Source organism: Anthonomus grandis, chromosome 7 (assembly GCF_022605725.1).
Source record: "Anthonomus grandis grandis chromosome 7, icAntGran1.3, whole genome shotgun sequence".
Lineage (NCBI taxonomy): Eukaryota > Metazoa > Arthropoda > Insecta > Coleoptera > Curculionidae > Anthonomus > Anthonomus grandis.
In genome coordinates, this window is record NC_065552.1 from 9,794,728 (window position 1) to 9,812,390 (window position 17,663).

At 30.2% G+C, this 17,663-nt stretch overlaps 1 protein-coding gene across 1 annotated transcript; it reads right to left on the minus strand.

The window, feature by feature from the left end:
• Nucleotides 1-5,598: 5,598 nt before the first annotated feature.
• Nucleotides 5,599-17,451, minus strand: LOC126738854 (double-stranded RNA-binding protein Staufen homolog 2-like). The gene is made up of 9 exons (XM_050444315.1): nt 17,209-17,451; nt 12,553-12,621; nt 12,380-12,498; nt 12,077-12,328; nt 11,753-12,020; nt 10,229-10,650; nt 5,978-6,148; nt 5,804-5,925; nt 5,599-5,749 (listed from the first exon to the last, which is right to left on the minus strand). The coding sequence occupies exons 1-9, from the start codon at nt 17,312-17,314 to the stop codon at nt 5,674-5,676; spliced, it is 1,605 nt and encodes a 534-aa protein (XP_050300272.1). The 5' UTR covers nt 17,315-17,451; the 3' UTR covers nt 5,599-5,673.
• Nucleotides 17,452-17,663: the final 212 nt, after the last annotated feature.

A 17,663-nucleotide genomic window follows, 5' to 3' on the forward strand; every position in this document is an offset into this window, starting at 1 on the left:
AAATTTACAAGGATATTTTTTTGAGCTTAAAATTTGGGCTGTTTTAAAGGAATCGCCCATAGTTTTGGGAAATTAGGGAATTTATGCCGGTTTGTCTACTTGGAAATCTTATTTTCTGTTTTTGCATGCGAGATGGGGAGCGTGTAACAACACGGTCTGCGGTAGGAAAAATCGCTAAAATTTTGTAACTTTGAAGGTAGGGTCGAGTGGGGTAAATGTAAACAGAAGTAATTGTAAACGCCATAGGCAATCTTTTTAAATTTGCCGCTAAAACCATATAACTTCCGGGCACAGTCTATTACCCCCATACTATTAGTCTATTACTATACAAAGATGCAGGTATCTGCAGGCTCGATTTTAGTATAGAGAAATCTTTTACGTATTTATCTATGAGAGAAATGAATATTAAATACATATACTTTTAATTACTCTATGGATTTTAGTTTGTTTTGCACTTTAATTCCAACCATAACAATAATTCTCTTTTTCCATTGGTGGCCACTGTGTGAATATTTATGTGAAAATTTAATTTTAAAGGTAAGTACTATAAAATAAGCTTTGTATTGTTAAAAATACCCTAATTGTTGTGCCTAAATATATTTTTAAAGTGAAATATTACCTTAATAGCTTAAAAAAAAGTGTTTACATTTACCCCGAAAAAAAGTGAATGCCGTTTTAAAATGCCGTTCGAGATGTGCAGAATAGAAATATGTCTTACAGGCAGGCACAAGAACACTACTCTGTACAAATTTCCGTTATTTCCCAGCGCCTTAATGGAAGAAGAACCGCCATTGATTCTTTCATTGAGGGCGAGGTCGTAAATTAACGTTTGCTCATGACACAGAAAAGAAAATTGTCGATTGCTTGTTGGCTCGTGCAAAAGCTGGATTTCCGTGCGATAAGGACGAACTGTTGGATCTCATTCAGGAGTATGTAAAATCACGTAATATATCTACACAGTTTGTTGATGACCGCCCAGGTATAAATTGGTATTACTCATTTTTAAAATGGCATAAAAATCTTTTATCTTTAAAAAAGCCTGAACATCTGCAAAAATGTCGGATAGACGCTAGAAGGCCGGATGTAATTTACAAGTTCTATGAAGATTTAAGCAACGCATTTAATCAATTCCAAATAACATCTCCAGAACAGGTATGTTTCCTTTTTAATGCGGATGAGACGGGCTTTAAAAGTGACCCAAGTCGATTAAGGGCAATCGGACAAAAAGGCAAGCCTTTAAGTCGCGTTTCTGGTGGATCAGGTCGCGAATCTACTACAGTCCTAGCATGTGTGGGAGCAGATGGTTCTGTGCTTCCTCCTCTTATTGTATTTAAGGGCGCTGATGTACAAGCACGCTGGATGTCCGAGAAAGCGTATCCTGGAACTCTGTATGCAGTGTCAAAAAACGGTTGGATGGAGGAACCACAATTTTTCACTTGGTTTACCAAGGGTTTTATCCCTCATATAAAAAATATAAGACAATTAAAGATCTTCCAAACCAAACTGCGGTGCTAGTATATGATGGACATGCTAGCCATATTAGTCTTCGCATAGTTGAAGTTATTGTTAGTTATCTCTAACAATGTTACCCTGATTAAGTTACCAAGCCATTTGACGGATATGTTACAACCCCTTGACAAATGCGTGTTTGGTCCTGTCAAGACTTTTTGGGAGAAAAAACTTATCGCGTATGGAAAGAAACAAATGGGTAAGGGAACCGGAAGATTGTATAAATCGGAATTTGTGGAACTACTAGCCGAAGTTTAGACTCATGCAATAAAACCAAAAAATATTGTATCTGGTTTTAGTAGGTGCGGGATTTTTCCTGTCGATAAAACAAAATTTCCGATAGCCTCCTTTAAACAGCGTGAATTAGAGCAGTATCAGAATACTTTATCAAAAGAACCTAATAATAGTTTACAAAAAACGGACAGCCAAAGAAATAATTTGAATTTGAAGTTCCAGAAATCGAAGAATATCCGCAGAATGAAAACAGTTTCTCTAAGGAACTTCTAAAGATGTTCCAGAATTCGAAGAATATCTAAAGAATCAAAACGATTCATCTAAAGAACCTAATAATGGTTTACAAGAAACAAAAAGCCCTAAAGATACTCCTGAAAATATCCCACTTGGTATTTCCGATAATCTCCACGACGATTCAATTACGTCGCTAGAGGTGAGGGTAGCAACTCGCAACACTTGACCAAAAAAAACAATCTTGTAAACACCTTACCACTGAAACTTGTACATCTAGTTGTAATAGACTAGACACACCACACACACATACCAAATTGTTCTTTAAGTCGCCAGAAAAAAAGGAAAACGTCACTACAATAGTAAAGCAAGTAATACCAAGATTAAGACAGCAGACATGGCGAAATTTTAACAAATCAAGACGTCCTTGATAGGCTTAAACAAGCACACGAAAACAAGATGAAGAAACCCAAACAAGAAAAGCAAAAAAGGAAAACACTAGAAACCGAAGAAAAACTAACAAAAAAAACCTAAAAAAACAAAATAGTCAATCAAAAAGAAAAGCAAACAAGATAGTTCAAGTGAAGATGATAATATTGATATAGAAGCTATCGTAAGTGACAGCGAAAGCCCTTGGGATTGGGAAGATGAGAAAATTGAAGACCTAATATAAACTGATATAAGACCCTGATATAAACAAGACAGCTCTTCTGGATTTAAAAACTGGTTTCGTAAAAGTTTCGTTCTTGTCCAATTTAAAGGCGAGAAAAGAAACAACAATCTATAAATATGTTTGTTCGGTCGAGAATATCATAGATAGAAAGTCGTAGGATTAAGAGCTATTGATGACACCAAACAAAATTTTGCAGTCAATTCTAGCGATTTGAGTTATGTTAAGCATGATCAAATACTAGGTGTTATTATATATTTAAATAATTAAAATGAAAGGAGAAAGGATATATTACTATTTTGAGAAAAGTGTTCCAGTAGTAGAAGATTAATTTTCTAGTATTACATTTTTGTAGGAGTACCAACCTTTTTTTTATGACTAATAATAAAAAATTACCAAGTTACCAAATTTTCCCTAGGTTTTTACATGTTAAACAAATCTATATGGTGTTCTTTGTTATTATTTGTTATAAGGCAAAAAAATAAGTTATTTTGTATTCTATTTTTAGTATTTTTTAATACTTAGCTAAATTAAAATCAATAATAAAATAATGCCTTTTACTTTAGGGGTAAATGTAAACAGCCACTCAAACTAAATAGGAATGTTTTTTGTAATTCAGTAATTCAAGTGTTTACTATTGCTCCACAAATTTTCTTATTTACTTAAATGGTTTTTGTAGTAGCTGTTTACAATTACCCCAATACCATTGGGGTAAAAGTAAACAGTGACAGCAGTTTTTTTTTAATTCTTAGCTTTTTAAATGTTTTTTTGGATTTTCGCAAAATATAAGGTCTATGCAATATAGTAAATTAATTGTAGCTAAAATATTTAATAAACAGAAGTTGCGCCACACAGATAAAAACCGAAAATTTTTAAAGTTGACAAAATCGTTTACAATTACCCCACTTGACCCTAATCCTATTCATGAACAAATCGATCTCAAGGACCGATACTCGGGGTTGAGATTTCTTCACATAATTTTGTTGAAACAAACTTCCGGAACTTAAACTGTTAACTCTTATCCAGCCTTTTATTCAACTTTACTGCACCTAAAGTTTGACGAGATGTGGATGATTCATCAGTTAAATTTTGTAGTCTCTCTATGTGGATATAAACTCAAGTTTCCGATTCTTCCGCCAAGGTATTATTTGATTCCCGTTCAAGATCAATCGTATCAAGAAAGCAAAGCCGATCGTAAACGGGCCACTTTATTGGTTTTTGTACATTATGCTGGAGGGGTCCTTAATTTACGTTTTTCCCTATTTCTAAAAATGGGTATCCTTTATATTTCCTTGCCAAAAAAATAATACATATATACTTTTTATATTTACATCGTTTAAATTAAATTTTCATCTGGCAAAAGAGTTTTTATTATATAAATTATGTTTTTAAAAACATGCGCCAAAAATCTCCCTTTTGGACACCGCTCATCTAAAAATATAAGAAAATGTAAATAATTAAAAAGTGGGCACAATGGAACATTTTTAATATGACTTTTAAACGGCCAATTTTTTAGAAACATACTGTATGTCCCAAGTTTCTATGTTATTTTAGGTACGTGGGAACTAGAGAGTCTTTAGTGTTCAGGTATATGTTTGAGAATATATTTGAAAAAAGCACCCCGAATTTGGGAAAAACGTTTTGTATATCAAAAAAAAATTTGGGCGCGTTGGAAAGTGATCCCTTCAAAACACGCACCTGACCAGAAGAAATTTAGAAGGAATTTTCTGATAGACCGAATATAGATTGGCCTTATATGAAAGCATATCTTTCATAATACTCCTTAATAACTCCTTATGAAAACGACGAAAAAATTCTAGATAAACCTGTTTATGTATTTGATTGGTCAAAAATATATGACGATCCAGTAATTTACCTCAACAACTGGTGTAATAATAATATGTAATAATAATATTCGTAATTCTATATAATATCTAATAGTTTTTATTAGTTTTTCCGATTTTTTTTATGTAATTATATTTTTATGTATAATTCTTTCTTTATGTATAATGCAATCTTTACACAACTCAACTTGGTGTTAATTTGTTTTTAGGCTTTGATTTCCATTGTGATAGAGTAGCGAGGGGTATGGCACTTAAACAATTTTTGAAGATATTAAGATTTTTCCATCTTGCTGACAAGAGTATGAGGCCAGGAAGAGATACTCCGGAATTTGAAAAATTATACGGAATTTGACCATTCCATACAACCAATATTATTTTTTATGGCAATTAGCACCTTTAAAAATGTTATTACATAATACATAATTTTTTTACACTTTAAAAATAATAGGAACTTATTATTTATATTTAACTTAGTTAGTAAGATAGTTTGGGATAATGACTTTCCAGTTCTAAATCAGTATTTTTGGATGAAACAAGTATGCATAAGCTTAAAATGATTTGCAATTTTTGCTCTTTAGTAAAAAAAATCAACTTAAAACTATTCTAGATCGAGCATTACTGGAGACGAATTTTGGGATTTTCAAAAAACAGATCCTATCCTAGATATTTATAACTCGTGCATTTTACTTTTTTTTTCTACAACTAATTAGTCCTAATAATATCTCTACATGCTAGAACCATCGTGAGACACAGACCCAACATTTGAACGTGCATTTCTCGAACACCGAGTGTACTTAAGATACGTGAAACGAAAAAGGGATTATGTACTTCCTGTAATTAATATCCGTAATTTTTAATATATCAACATTTTAGGCATATTAATTAAAAGAAAATACAAAAATTGAATATACCGAAAACCAAAAATACTCAGAATATAACTACAACATAACTTTTTTTTGAGACGCTTGATTCTTAAAATTAGTATACTAGTTTTATGTTTAGCGTGTGAAAGCCAAGAAAGTGGGAAATGTGTGCAAACCATACAGAAAAATACCATATAATAATAGTAAAGAAATAGGTATCGTTTGGGGCATAAATAAAAACGCGATATACGTATAAAGTACAAAATATATACCATTTAAGGTCAAAAATAAATACATAATTTTTAAATAAACTTGATTAAAATTATTCCTTCTCGCTGTTTTCCATCTGTTCCTCCAGCCAGAATTTTTGAAATTCCTCTTCTTTGTCCAAAACATTACTACAATAAAATTCTTCTATACGAAGATATAAACCTTATTAACGATTAACAAACCTTATAGTCATAGTTTTATCAAGTAAACCATCTAACAATCCTAAATTGTATAAAGTTTTAATCCCATAACGTGAAGCCAAATCTCTGGAGTTCTTTTGGTTTATACCTTCTCCCAAGCACATCTAATAAATAAATTATGTAACTTTATATTAATTTAAAAAATATTTAACCTACAAATGATGGTTTTGTACCCATTTCCAGTACAGCATATACTTTGCCCCCATTTTCAAAGTCAGTATATTGAACGTCCACGCTTAATATATTCCCGAGTTGTACAATTTCATCTGTAGCAGATCTGTGCAGCATTTTTTGCTGTTTATTATTTTTTTTAGGGTTTGTGGAATCCTAAAAACCATCTGAAATTTTATCATCAAAAAAAATATATATATATCAATATTACAATATAAGAGACTATTATTTAGGGTGGCAAAATTTTACGAAAAAAAAACTTAATACGCAGTTTCTATGCATTCAGAGCCATTTTCCAATGAACAATTTAAAATTTCGTATTCGGCATTGGTGTTTCTGCGGGATTTGAATTTAAAAGAATAAAAATACTAATTTCAATCAACGTTCTGGTACTTAAATATACTACCGTTTTCAAAGGAAGGAAAGTTAGATAGTGTATTTAAAAGAGAAAATAAGCTCAAATGTCCGCAGATAAAATCTTAGCTACTGGGTACATTAAAAAACTATGATATTTGAACAAAAACATTTATCTAAGAATTATTGGACTTGACTGGTTAAAATAAAAGGTTTAAATGTTCTTAATTCTTCTAAGTGTAACGTAAATAAGACAATTAACTTCGTCTTTTTCACTAATTAAGTATATAAAATACTTTTCCTAAATTTAATATTTATTTAAGTAATAAACATAAGACATAAATCCCTTTTTTCTTAATTGGGGAACCGGAAATGTCTGTCTACTAGATCCATCATTTGTTTGAAAAACTGTCTTCTATTCGCAACACCTTTGATGAGTTCCTGGAGAATTAAAATTTTATAACGGTTATTGCGGTTAAGACTTGTTGATCTTCTGGAAGATCGCTAGCTATCTGCCTAGTGGAGATTTTCTTGAACATTATCACTAAGCCTATTCTTTCAGCATGATTACTTTACCTATTTTACTGTAGTAAATCAGGACACTTCTTTCTAAAACATTTCCATACCCAATCGTTATTAAAATGTTAATATTTAATTTTATTTTTGGATTTTAACTGAAACCAAGTACGGTACATTTTAGTCTAATTTTTTGACAAACTAGGAATACTAGTCAACTCAACAGGGGAACGATGTCAATTTTGTTCTTCCTTGTCTTATAACGCACCTTTCTTTGGGATAAGACGTCAAAGTCATAAACGTCAAGGATTATATACAGGGTGTTATTTAATAAGTGTCCGATATTTCACAGGATGATTTTATGAGTATTTTTTAAGATAAATAGTTTCTATACATGTGTGATGTAAAATGCCAAGATGTATTTTTATTTTTGTTTTTTCTGCATAATTTCCTAAATAATGCCTATATTTCTGAACGAAAATCGTATCGGTTTTTGACATGGGAAATTTTAATTTGTCCTTAATTTAGCTCTTACTTGTAGAGAGCGCTATCTAGGTGTCTTTTATTACTGTCAAAAGCTCATGACCTTTTCTACAACCGTGTTTTATATTTTTGGTCAAAGAAATGAGTTCCCCAATCATTTTTACGCGAAAAGGGTACTCGATTAGATGTCGCTAAGATCAACAGTTTTTGAAATATTTGAGTTTGAAATATTCGTTGCGTGTTTTTTAAAAAAGTGAAAAAATTCTGTAAAATAACCTTTTTTAAAATCATAAATTGAACATGCCAACACTAAATAGAAATGGGGTGAAAAACCAGACCAAAATCACAATAAATGTTAAAAATGCCCACCTCATGTCTGTGTATGCACCCATCCAATGATTCGCGTACTCTTTGGAAAATTCCTGGAGATTTTAAATCGTTCTACAAGAGTCTATTAATTGATGCCTCAGTTCTTCTTCATTTTAAATAGGTGTTTGGTAAAGTAAGGTTTTTAGATATGCTCAAAGAAAATAATCCAAGCTATTAAGGTCTGGTGACCTAGGAGGCCATGGTTGAGGCTCTCTCCTATGTATCCAACGATTATTGAAATTTTGCTTTAAAAACTCCCGCGCTTGGATGTTAAAATGTGCCGGGACACCGTCATGTCCTGCATAAACCATATGTCATTCCGTACTCTAAGAGGCACATTTTCCAGTAAAATAGCCAAATATTTTTTAAGAAAACGACGATATATCTCAACGTTTAATCTTCCCGGAAGGAAAAATGGACCTATCAAATAATCTCGCAGGATTCCTGCCTACACGTTAACAGAAAACTGTACTTGTAAAATGTGTGACCACATATGATTGTTATGAAAATTACATATAATTATCAAGTAATTTAATTGTTAACTAAATTTTTTCATACCAGAAATGTTTAACGTAAAAATTAAGACTTTTTAGTGAAGTTTGTGGGCCATATCAAATTGTTAGGTTGAAATACTGTAATTTTTTTTTATTTTTACAGTATTTCATTGCTTTTTCATATTTTTTTTCTTTCAATAATTTACAAAATGAATCAAATCAAAACAGTTTTATTACCATTTAAAGATAAAAATTTTCTTAGCTATTTTGAAGGCATCCATAACTACAGATAATTAATTTTTACTATGTGTTACAAACATTACACAAGACTTCAAAGCATTCAGTTTTAAATTATGGTTTTCAGCGAAGATACGATTTTTCTGAATCACTGTTAATTTTATTTTGAGCTATGAGCAAGTCTGGTATGTCAAAAGATAGATACGCCTGAGAGTCATCTGCGTACTGTTGTAATTTAGAATATTGTAGGCAGTCCTCGATGTCAGCCACATAAATAGAAAAAAATAGTAGTCTTAATACAGACACTGTGGGAAACCTGTAGTTAAATGGTAACAAATTTGTGTATTAACTTATAGACAAACTCCGAAATTTCATTATAAATTTGACGTTCTAAAATTTTTGAAACCACTAGAAAAAATACTGATAGGTCTAATATCTTTAAAATCTTGAGGATATAGTACTTTAGACAATTCAATCTTTAATAATAATTCAATCAATTCTTACCGTATTAGTTCCAATATCTTTTCTAATATGTATACTTCTCTTTATTTATTAATTTTATGTTAAGTTTTTTTGTGATGTTTATTGCATGTTTAGTGTAATTTTTTAACTCTCTGTAATAATTTAGATTACCTTCGGTTTTCTACTTCATATATTTTTGACGCGATTTATTCGTGAGCTTTATTAAAACTTTTATAAACTTTTTATTAGTATAGGTATTTTAGATAGTATAGTTAGATATTTTATCAGTTAGATATTATATTACAGTTAGATCTTAAATCAGTAATAGTTTCAGGCATAAGGACAGATGTTTTACATAATTTTTAATATTTTGATTAATAATTATTACGTCCAAGAAAGTAGCTGTTTTATAGCATTTTTGATGAAATTCGAAAGTTTCCAATAAGCTAATAAGTTTTTGACTTGAACCTGATTGTCTCAAAAGATCAATGTTTAAATCTCCAAAAAAATATGACAGTGTCATAAAAACGGCACTGACATACTTAAGATATCTTCCAGAAAATCAAGAAAGTAGATGAATTAGTTGTAGGAGGGTTATATAAGTTTGTAACAAGTATATTTTTATTATTTAAATTAAATTTAAAACTATATTCAATTCAATTCAAAAAAGTATAGTTGTTCAAAATCTTCTGTGACATTTTCAAATGTTACTAATGTATATTTTGTAGACTTTTTTACATAAATACCAGACTCTCCTCTAAGACTGTTACGAGCCCTTCTTACAAAATTATATCCAAGGATATTTAAAAATGTCTCTGAAACCCCAAGTATGTCAAAATCAAAATCAGATACCTAATTTACGAATTTATCGAAGCCCGTTTTAATTGAACGTATATTTATATGACCAACACCAAATCCTAACCGCCGCCGCTGATCCTGCAAATTAGAATTACTATCCTCTATTATCAGAAACACCCCCGTCCCCTTTACGTTCCGCTCACCAATGCCATTCTTTACCCATACACATCAACGAATACAAGATAAAAACACATTTGCTCATAGAAATAATATGAAGTAGGTAAATGTACTAAATTCTAAATATGACAATAGGTAACTCTACTATGATAATAAAAATCATTAAAGATTCTAATCTTCCCCTTATTAAATTTATTATATTACAGTGAAGTGAATAAACCACAAAAGAATATTAAATACATGTCAATATTAAGTGAAAAAACCAGGAATCATACCTATAGCCCAGAAAAGAAGAAGAAACTAGCCCTGCTTATTTATATGCTGCGGATAAATGTATTTGAATTACCTCATTATCCCCAGCACTACCTCGAATTTTATCAATTAGTCCCTTTCCAAAATCAACCGCCTCATCGAACATTCTGTCTATCTTATCCAGAGTAGTTTTTATAACTTTATTTCTCTTATTTTTCTTTGATTTCTTTTTAGTATGCTCTGAATGACTATAGGAGCCGGCTGGCGCCTCCGGTACCTCCATTAGTTGAGGCAAAATATTCTCAGCAGCAGCTTGTTTCGACTTTTTCTTAGACGTGCCCGTACCAATTGCTTCAATACTTCCAGCAGTGCACTTAGTTGTAAAAGTTTTCTTATGAGAGGGACCTTCCTCATCGATTACCTCAAATGTGGCAACCAAGTTTCTTCTTTGTGCGGCTTCGTGGACTTGTGAAATTGGAGATTTTATTGATTGTTTTTTGGATTTACAGTTGTCATCTAAAAATTCACATTTTATTAATTATAATCGAGATATACATTTATACATAATAAAATGCAAATAATGTCAAAAATTTTCGGCCAAACAGACAAATTACTTTTTCAATTAATTTATCTGTCTTAACATACAGGTTTCTGAGGTTCCTCTAATCTTTTGAACAATTAATTTTAAGGCTAAAGTTAATTATTAAAAAAATTGAAAAAATCCTGTCCTCAATATCCTTTTTCTGGTATAATCTCCTTTTTATTTTGTACACTAATATAAAATTTTATCACTTTAATTTCTAAAATAGGCAATTACTTCAGAGTGTTTACCATAAAGAACATGGTACACATTTATTACAGTTTAAAATACTAATTATTGGCATTGCTTTATTTTGTTGAACTTGCAATCTTTGTAAATATGTATTAGAGTCTTAGTACGTTGTCTTCATCTTCGGAGGCTATAACCGTATTATCAGTCTACTATTTTTATTTCTGCATTGCCTATTAATAAGTCCATCTTGTATTATAAAAGACACCTGGAAGTGGTCAAATATTAATTAGTTATTAACGATATATTAGATTCTTTATTTGTAATTAATATATGAAAACAAGCCAAAATGAAAGAAATTAAACAAACATTAAATCGTTTAATATAATTAATAATCGTTTAAACTTTTAATATACGTTTCTCTAAGCATGTGAATATCTTCGGGAGATTACTATAAGTTATTGAAGCAGCACACCCCCACGGCACTGGCACGCAGCATCTTCAGTCAGTTGAGTTGTTATTGCATTCTTTCGCACACAAATTGTTTTCCTATAATTTAAAACTTATATTGAATAATTTGAAAAAATGTCTTGAGCAATAGGCCTGCGACTATTAAAAACCACAAATTACGAGACAGTTTTACCACTAACCAAAACTCTTCATTTTTACTCTCGACACGTGTTTCGCTAACGAGACTTTGATAGTAAAAATGTCTACTTTTACTTTGCCAGTATTTCAAGATATATATATTTTTATGAACTCTCTTGTAACTGTAAATAGTTTTATGAAAAAAGTAATAAAAGATGTATTAAAGAATTACATGTACTAAAGAATTATCAAAATCCTTACCTTCCTTAAGACACTTAAAGTTCTGTTGGTTTTCCTTTAGACTCTGAAGAGCTTTCACAGCTGCTTCATGCCTGGCATTTTTAATGGTGTGGGCTTCACCAAAAAATTTCTCACCATTAACATCAACTCTTACTGTAAATGGTCCCTTAGAATCAGATCCATCTTTCCTTATATGGATGGTGTCATTTGAATGTATTGTGTCATTTAGTTTTTGAAGATACGACTTTATTGGCTTCACATCAACCTGTTTTTGCCTATTTAGGTTTTCCTGTAAAATAGTCAAACATATAAATATGTTTAAAAAAATATCAAACGTTTTATCACCAAGAGAACGTCTGTGACTACAGTATAAGTAACTTTCAGCCCCAGTTTAGATGCTAAATTATTAAGTAAAACTGTAGGAGTTGGAGACTTTTCATTTTCTTTTATTTTCACTGGAGGATGCTCATATTGCGTATTTCTTAAAGCGATTAAGGCAGCATCCTGTTGTGCTTTCTTTAGGCTGCTATTCTCAGCTGAATATTGTTCATCACCCAAGTACAAGGTTACTGTGAACATTTTACTGTGAGGAGGTCCCTAAAATTAGCAACTTAAATAGTAATATAAAATATATTAAAGAGTTTGAACCTCCTCTTTAATAAGTTCATAGGAGTAAGTGATTGAGTTGTACTGAGCAAGTTCATTTATTGAGCTCATGGCAGATTGTTCAGTTTCAGAATGGCCAACATTATAAAGCTCAATATAACCTTAAATATATAAGGGTGTTATGGTGCTTTTTTAGTAGTATGATCTTTACTTACTTTTGCCGGATTCAGGAACACCTTTCATAGTTAAGTCTTCGGTCTCTTCAGTTATGGTTAAAAGGGAGCCTAGATACAAATTTACATTTTTATTAAAAAAATTATATAAATTATAAAAGAATTATACAAATCTACCAAAAACATTTTATTATCAAAGCTTCAAAATGGTGGATGCAAGAGTATTTGTTTTCAGATCTGTATGGTTTTAATTTCCTAATTCAATTTAGCCCCAATACAACCAATTTCAAACCAATTACACCGTACAACATATAAAAATATACAAACAGGCCAATTATAAATGACAGGATACAAGAGGCCTGAGCTTATTTTTAATAATGGATAATTTTCAGATTTATTTCAATCCTATTTATGAGATAATATTATATGTAATACCATTCATTACATAATATATCAAAACTACAGACTGAGGCTTCACATTAAATTTAGTCGATATGTCTCTATAAGATATATTTAAACCAGAACTTTTCTGATATTATCTTGGTCTCCTATCAAAATGAATTTCTTTACAGTTACGTGATAATATATGTAGATTAATGTCTAATTCTTTAATTCTAGAAATTAAGCCAATATTTTTTTCTTTTCGCATAATCTTCGGAGTACAGGCCAAAACTATTCAACAAAGGGCAATAGAAACTCCTATTTTTGATTCTACAAAAAAAAAACAAAACACTAAGGGCTTTGGACGAGTCCAATGCTTTCTCCCACCCTGTAAAATGCTTTTGACTCCATATAATTTTACAGGGTAGACGTACAAGTTCTACTAGGCAAGTTATGTATGGTCTTTTGCATTGGATAGTCTTTCCTTAGTAATGAAATCAAAGACTTGTAAGGATGAGATGGAAGCTGGTGATAGGGATGTTATCAAAGGAATTTCACAGGAGAGTGTCACTAATTTTCTATAAATAATTCTCCATACTCCATAAATACAGAGTAGTAAAATAACTGTCAACAATATTTGTATTGCAAAAACATTTTCAAAACTTGAAAAATTGGGAAAGTGTTTGTCTGAGCAGGGTAGAGGAGTGGTTTAGTGATCTTTGGCCTACTAGAAAGAATCTAGTTTTATTATGTGATCTTTGGCCTAGTAGAAAGAATCTAGTTTTATTAATTTGCATAGCAAAAAAAATTTCTTGTCAGAAAATTTATTGTTTCCACACTATATTGAGTTTCTTGATCTGTATATTGATCAATAGCTGAAATGGGATAAACACATTGAAAAGCTTGGGCAAAAACCAAGTAGTTTATGCTTAACTTCTTGGAATAATACTCTACCTTCTATTCTGCTTTGAGATTGGGTATTATATTTTTTGCAATATAATCTTAAACAAATCTTAAAATTAGATGCTCAAGAACTCCTAGAAATAACTAAAAAAAACTACACACTTTAATTTGCATAATAAATTTTTAAATGTCTTATATTTCTGCAAAAAAAACATTTTGGTTCATTGTGACACAATCATATAACAAGAGCAGATGTTCTGAAATAAAAATATTATATAATAAAGAGTTACTCTCCCAGAGAAAAGTTCAATCTATATCTGCCTAATATTGTTTAAACCTATTCCTTACTAAAAATTATATACTCAAATGCAATACAGTATTCATTTGATGTTTTGTATTTTCTTTTTAGATTCTAGATCCTAGATTTTATAAATTATTATATATTAAAAATAAATTATTTTTTGTTTAAGGATTTTGTAAAAGACAAAAAATATTGTGTTCTTATAGTTAGAATACTTTTGACGTAATTTATTTCAGAAACATATTCCCTTCTCTTTTTATTGGCAAATTAAAATTTAAAATCATCTACAAAAATTAAGTTTAACGAGAAGTCACTTTCAGTTCAAGGTGATTAGCATGAGAGACTCTATAATTTTAAAATAATGTTTGATTTCTGGATCAAGACTAAGATTCCCTAAATTTACACACAATTTCTTTAAAGCTAAGCAAAGAATCTAAGTTTATCTATTAAGAGTTTTTGGTTCACTCTGTTAACTCTGTAAAGAAGAAACCGAAAAAAGATGGTCATGTTCATCTTTTTGTTATGGTCTATTTATTTATGGGATCCCTGATTCCATGACATATTTATCTAAATAACAAAATTGATTAATTGTTTATTAAATAAATTTACAGACAAACCAAAAACAAATTTATAAGCTAACAGTAACAATCTATGGGAAAAGTTTGACAATAATTGATACTGTGAAATGGAATATAAAAAGATTGAAAATTATTTATTCTATTTCTTGTAGATAAATCAATATTAATGCACTCTAATAGATCACTACAATACAACACTAGTTTCATGTATAAACAACATCCCAACCATATTTCATCTGTAGTGCCATTGAGATAGTTGAAAACTATGTATAGTAAATAGGCAGCCAATAATTTCAACATTTTACAAATTTCCCTTCTCAGTGTTTAGTATCTCTATTGATTAGAATTTTATGTCTAAGCATATATCTTGCAATTCGTTTTTCATGCCAGCAATTTGTTCCGCAGATGTTGTATCTTTAATCAATAGTTTAAAGTGTTCAAATGCTGCAGGTTTTGATGAAATCTCTAGCTTCAAGGGTATTTCTTATTCAGAAGTATGCCATCAGGGTCATTAGTAATATTAAATTTAGAGACTACTTTAAAGAGAAAAAAATCCTTACATTAATTGGAGTTTACATTGTTGAAATAAGTACTTATGTATATAAAAATTCAATTAATTTTTCAAGCAAATAGATCTGTCCAGGTATATAATACTCATAGAAAGTCCTTTTATAGCTAGATGTTCACCAAGTAGCATTTTATCAGAAAAATATTACAATGCTTATAAGATTTATAATCACTTGCATCACAACATAACAAATGCCCCAAATATATTTATTTTTTTAAAAAAAGGTTAAAAAATTTCCTGGTTGAGAAAAGCTTCTATTCTCTTGATAAGTTTATTGACTATATTATATATTATAGAATTTTCAGCAGCACATGTTTGTATTGGTGGGTAATTTTCTGGAACTAGATAATAAGTTGTATTTGTAAATTGGAACTCTAAATAATTTATAGGTAGGTATATAAGATATATGCAGTAAGTTTATTGATGTAAGATGTTTTAATAATATTTATATTTTTTCTTTTTTGCTCTTATATGTGCTTTGTACTGAGGAAATGAATGATATTATTATTCTTATTATTTTAAAAATAACTAAATTTTAACTATTCTCAATTAAAAAATAATCACAATTAGCATTCAACAAACCCAATTTAATATATTAAAAAAAAAATTATCTTTCATTCTTAAAATTATCATTTTCCTAAAGTATGGCTTAAAATATATTATGTAGTTTAATTCAAACAGGCTAATACTCAATAATACAAAAACGGTTGGTATGACTTTTAGACATGAAATCAGCCATGAAAATCCTTTAAAAGCCAAATTTCTTTGCATCCGTCTTGACCCAGAGCTGACATTTGAAGTTGTATAATATTGACTATGTTGCTGGTCAACTGAGAGGAAGTTGAGTCAAACTGAAATGCGGGTCAGAGAGAGCTTCATTGAATCAAAAATACTTACTCTACCTTGCAGATTCATATATGAATGCCTCTTATTTTATTGTCACAAGAACAAAATTTTGTATTTTTCTAACATTTATCATTCTTATAATAACTGATTCAAAGACAATTTTAGAGTAGCTCTTCACAGACTTCAAGTAACAAATTTTTAGAAATTATTTCTCTCCAATGCTGTATAACAAACTACAACCAAAAATCTGCAACAGCCTTCTTTTAAATTAGAAATATAATAATTTTTTATTTCATTCTTTGGTGTTGATGAATTCCTTGACACCTCTTTTGCGGTATACAGCATATTAATCCACTCTTTTTTGCTTTTATGAGGAAATTGTCTAAATTAGTGTTGGTAAGTGAAATGATTAATGTTGATAAATAGGTAGGGTGACTTGAAAATTGTATAGTTTATTAATAAAATGTAGCAATTGCATCCTATTTATTGACTATATACATTTATTTTTGCTTGGTGCACTGCCTAATATGAGGCCCAGAAGAGGAAGGCATATTCAAGCTTACAGGAAACAAGTGAACAATATACCCAGTAAAACAGAACAGTATCCCATAAAAAACCTCTACAAGGTCTCAATCTATATCAAATTTAAATATATAATCTATATCAAATATCAATCTATATCAACACTATTACTGGCCGAAAGCTAATAGTGTGACACAAATAATGAGCTTGTGTGCCTTACAACCAGTCCACAAGTTTGTTTAAATCCTCCTGCAGAAGATGAATTTCTTTTAAGGCAATACACTGTTTTCATAATTTAAAAATTCTCTGCACCTTATTTAAAAGCAATCACAAATTATATTTCCAAATACTTTAAAGAAAATTGGCGAACAGGAAGATCTGAAAGAGGCACAACACATGGAAGATAAAAATGTTGCTAGACCGAGAAAACAACACACAAATAATGGAAATGTACTAGTTATAGTTGGCACCATCAATGGTGAATTTGCGCACATAATAAAAATGTACTATTTACTACTAGGTGAGGTAATCAATATAACTATTCCAATGTAAAATATTTCAATTTCAACTTAAATAAATATAGGACAAAGCTTTCTTACCTGGGATACAATCTTTGTATTTAAAATGTTCTAAAATATCAGGTAAAGAGATGGATGAAACATATCTTAATATGAATAACACGTAAAGGGAAAAAACAAACTTCATTGTCCCTTAGTGAGAAATAAGAATAGCAAAATAATAACTAAAATATAAAATTATCATCCATGAATAGAAAACTACAAGTAGGTGAACAGAAAAAAAAATTTTACATTGTTTAATAATTTTAGGTTAGAATTCGGGGTTGGTCACTTTTTGCGCTACGCAGTGCTGGCAACATTAAGAATATGGGTGACAGATGACAGGAAACATTATTCTAACGTTTTCCACTTGATCACTTGGTGTAAGAAACACGATTTAGATATTATTGTTTCGCTAACATAAACCGACAATCGGTTTTGTATTTTTAAATATGCTATCGTGAAAAGTTACGACGTCCCGCATTTGTACATTTTTA

Bases quoted from the DNA above. Each gene is read 5' to 3' on its own strand.
- LOC126738854 (XM_050444315.1), bottom strand. From the start codon at position 17,314: ATGAAGTTTGTTTTTTCCCTTTACGTGTTATTCATATTAAGATATGTT. The intron at 6,149-10,228 runs GTAATTCAAATA...GATGGTTTTTAG, and splicing joins GTAGTGCTGGGGATAATGAG to GATTCCACAAACCCTAAAAA. The intron at 5,750-5,803 runs GTTTGTTAATCG...ATTTTATTGTAG, and splicing joins GATAAAACTATGACTATAAG to TAATGTTTTGGACAAAGAAG.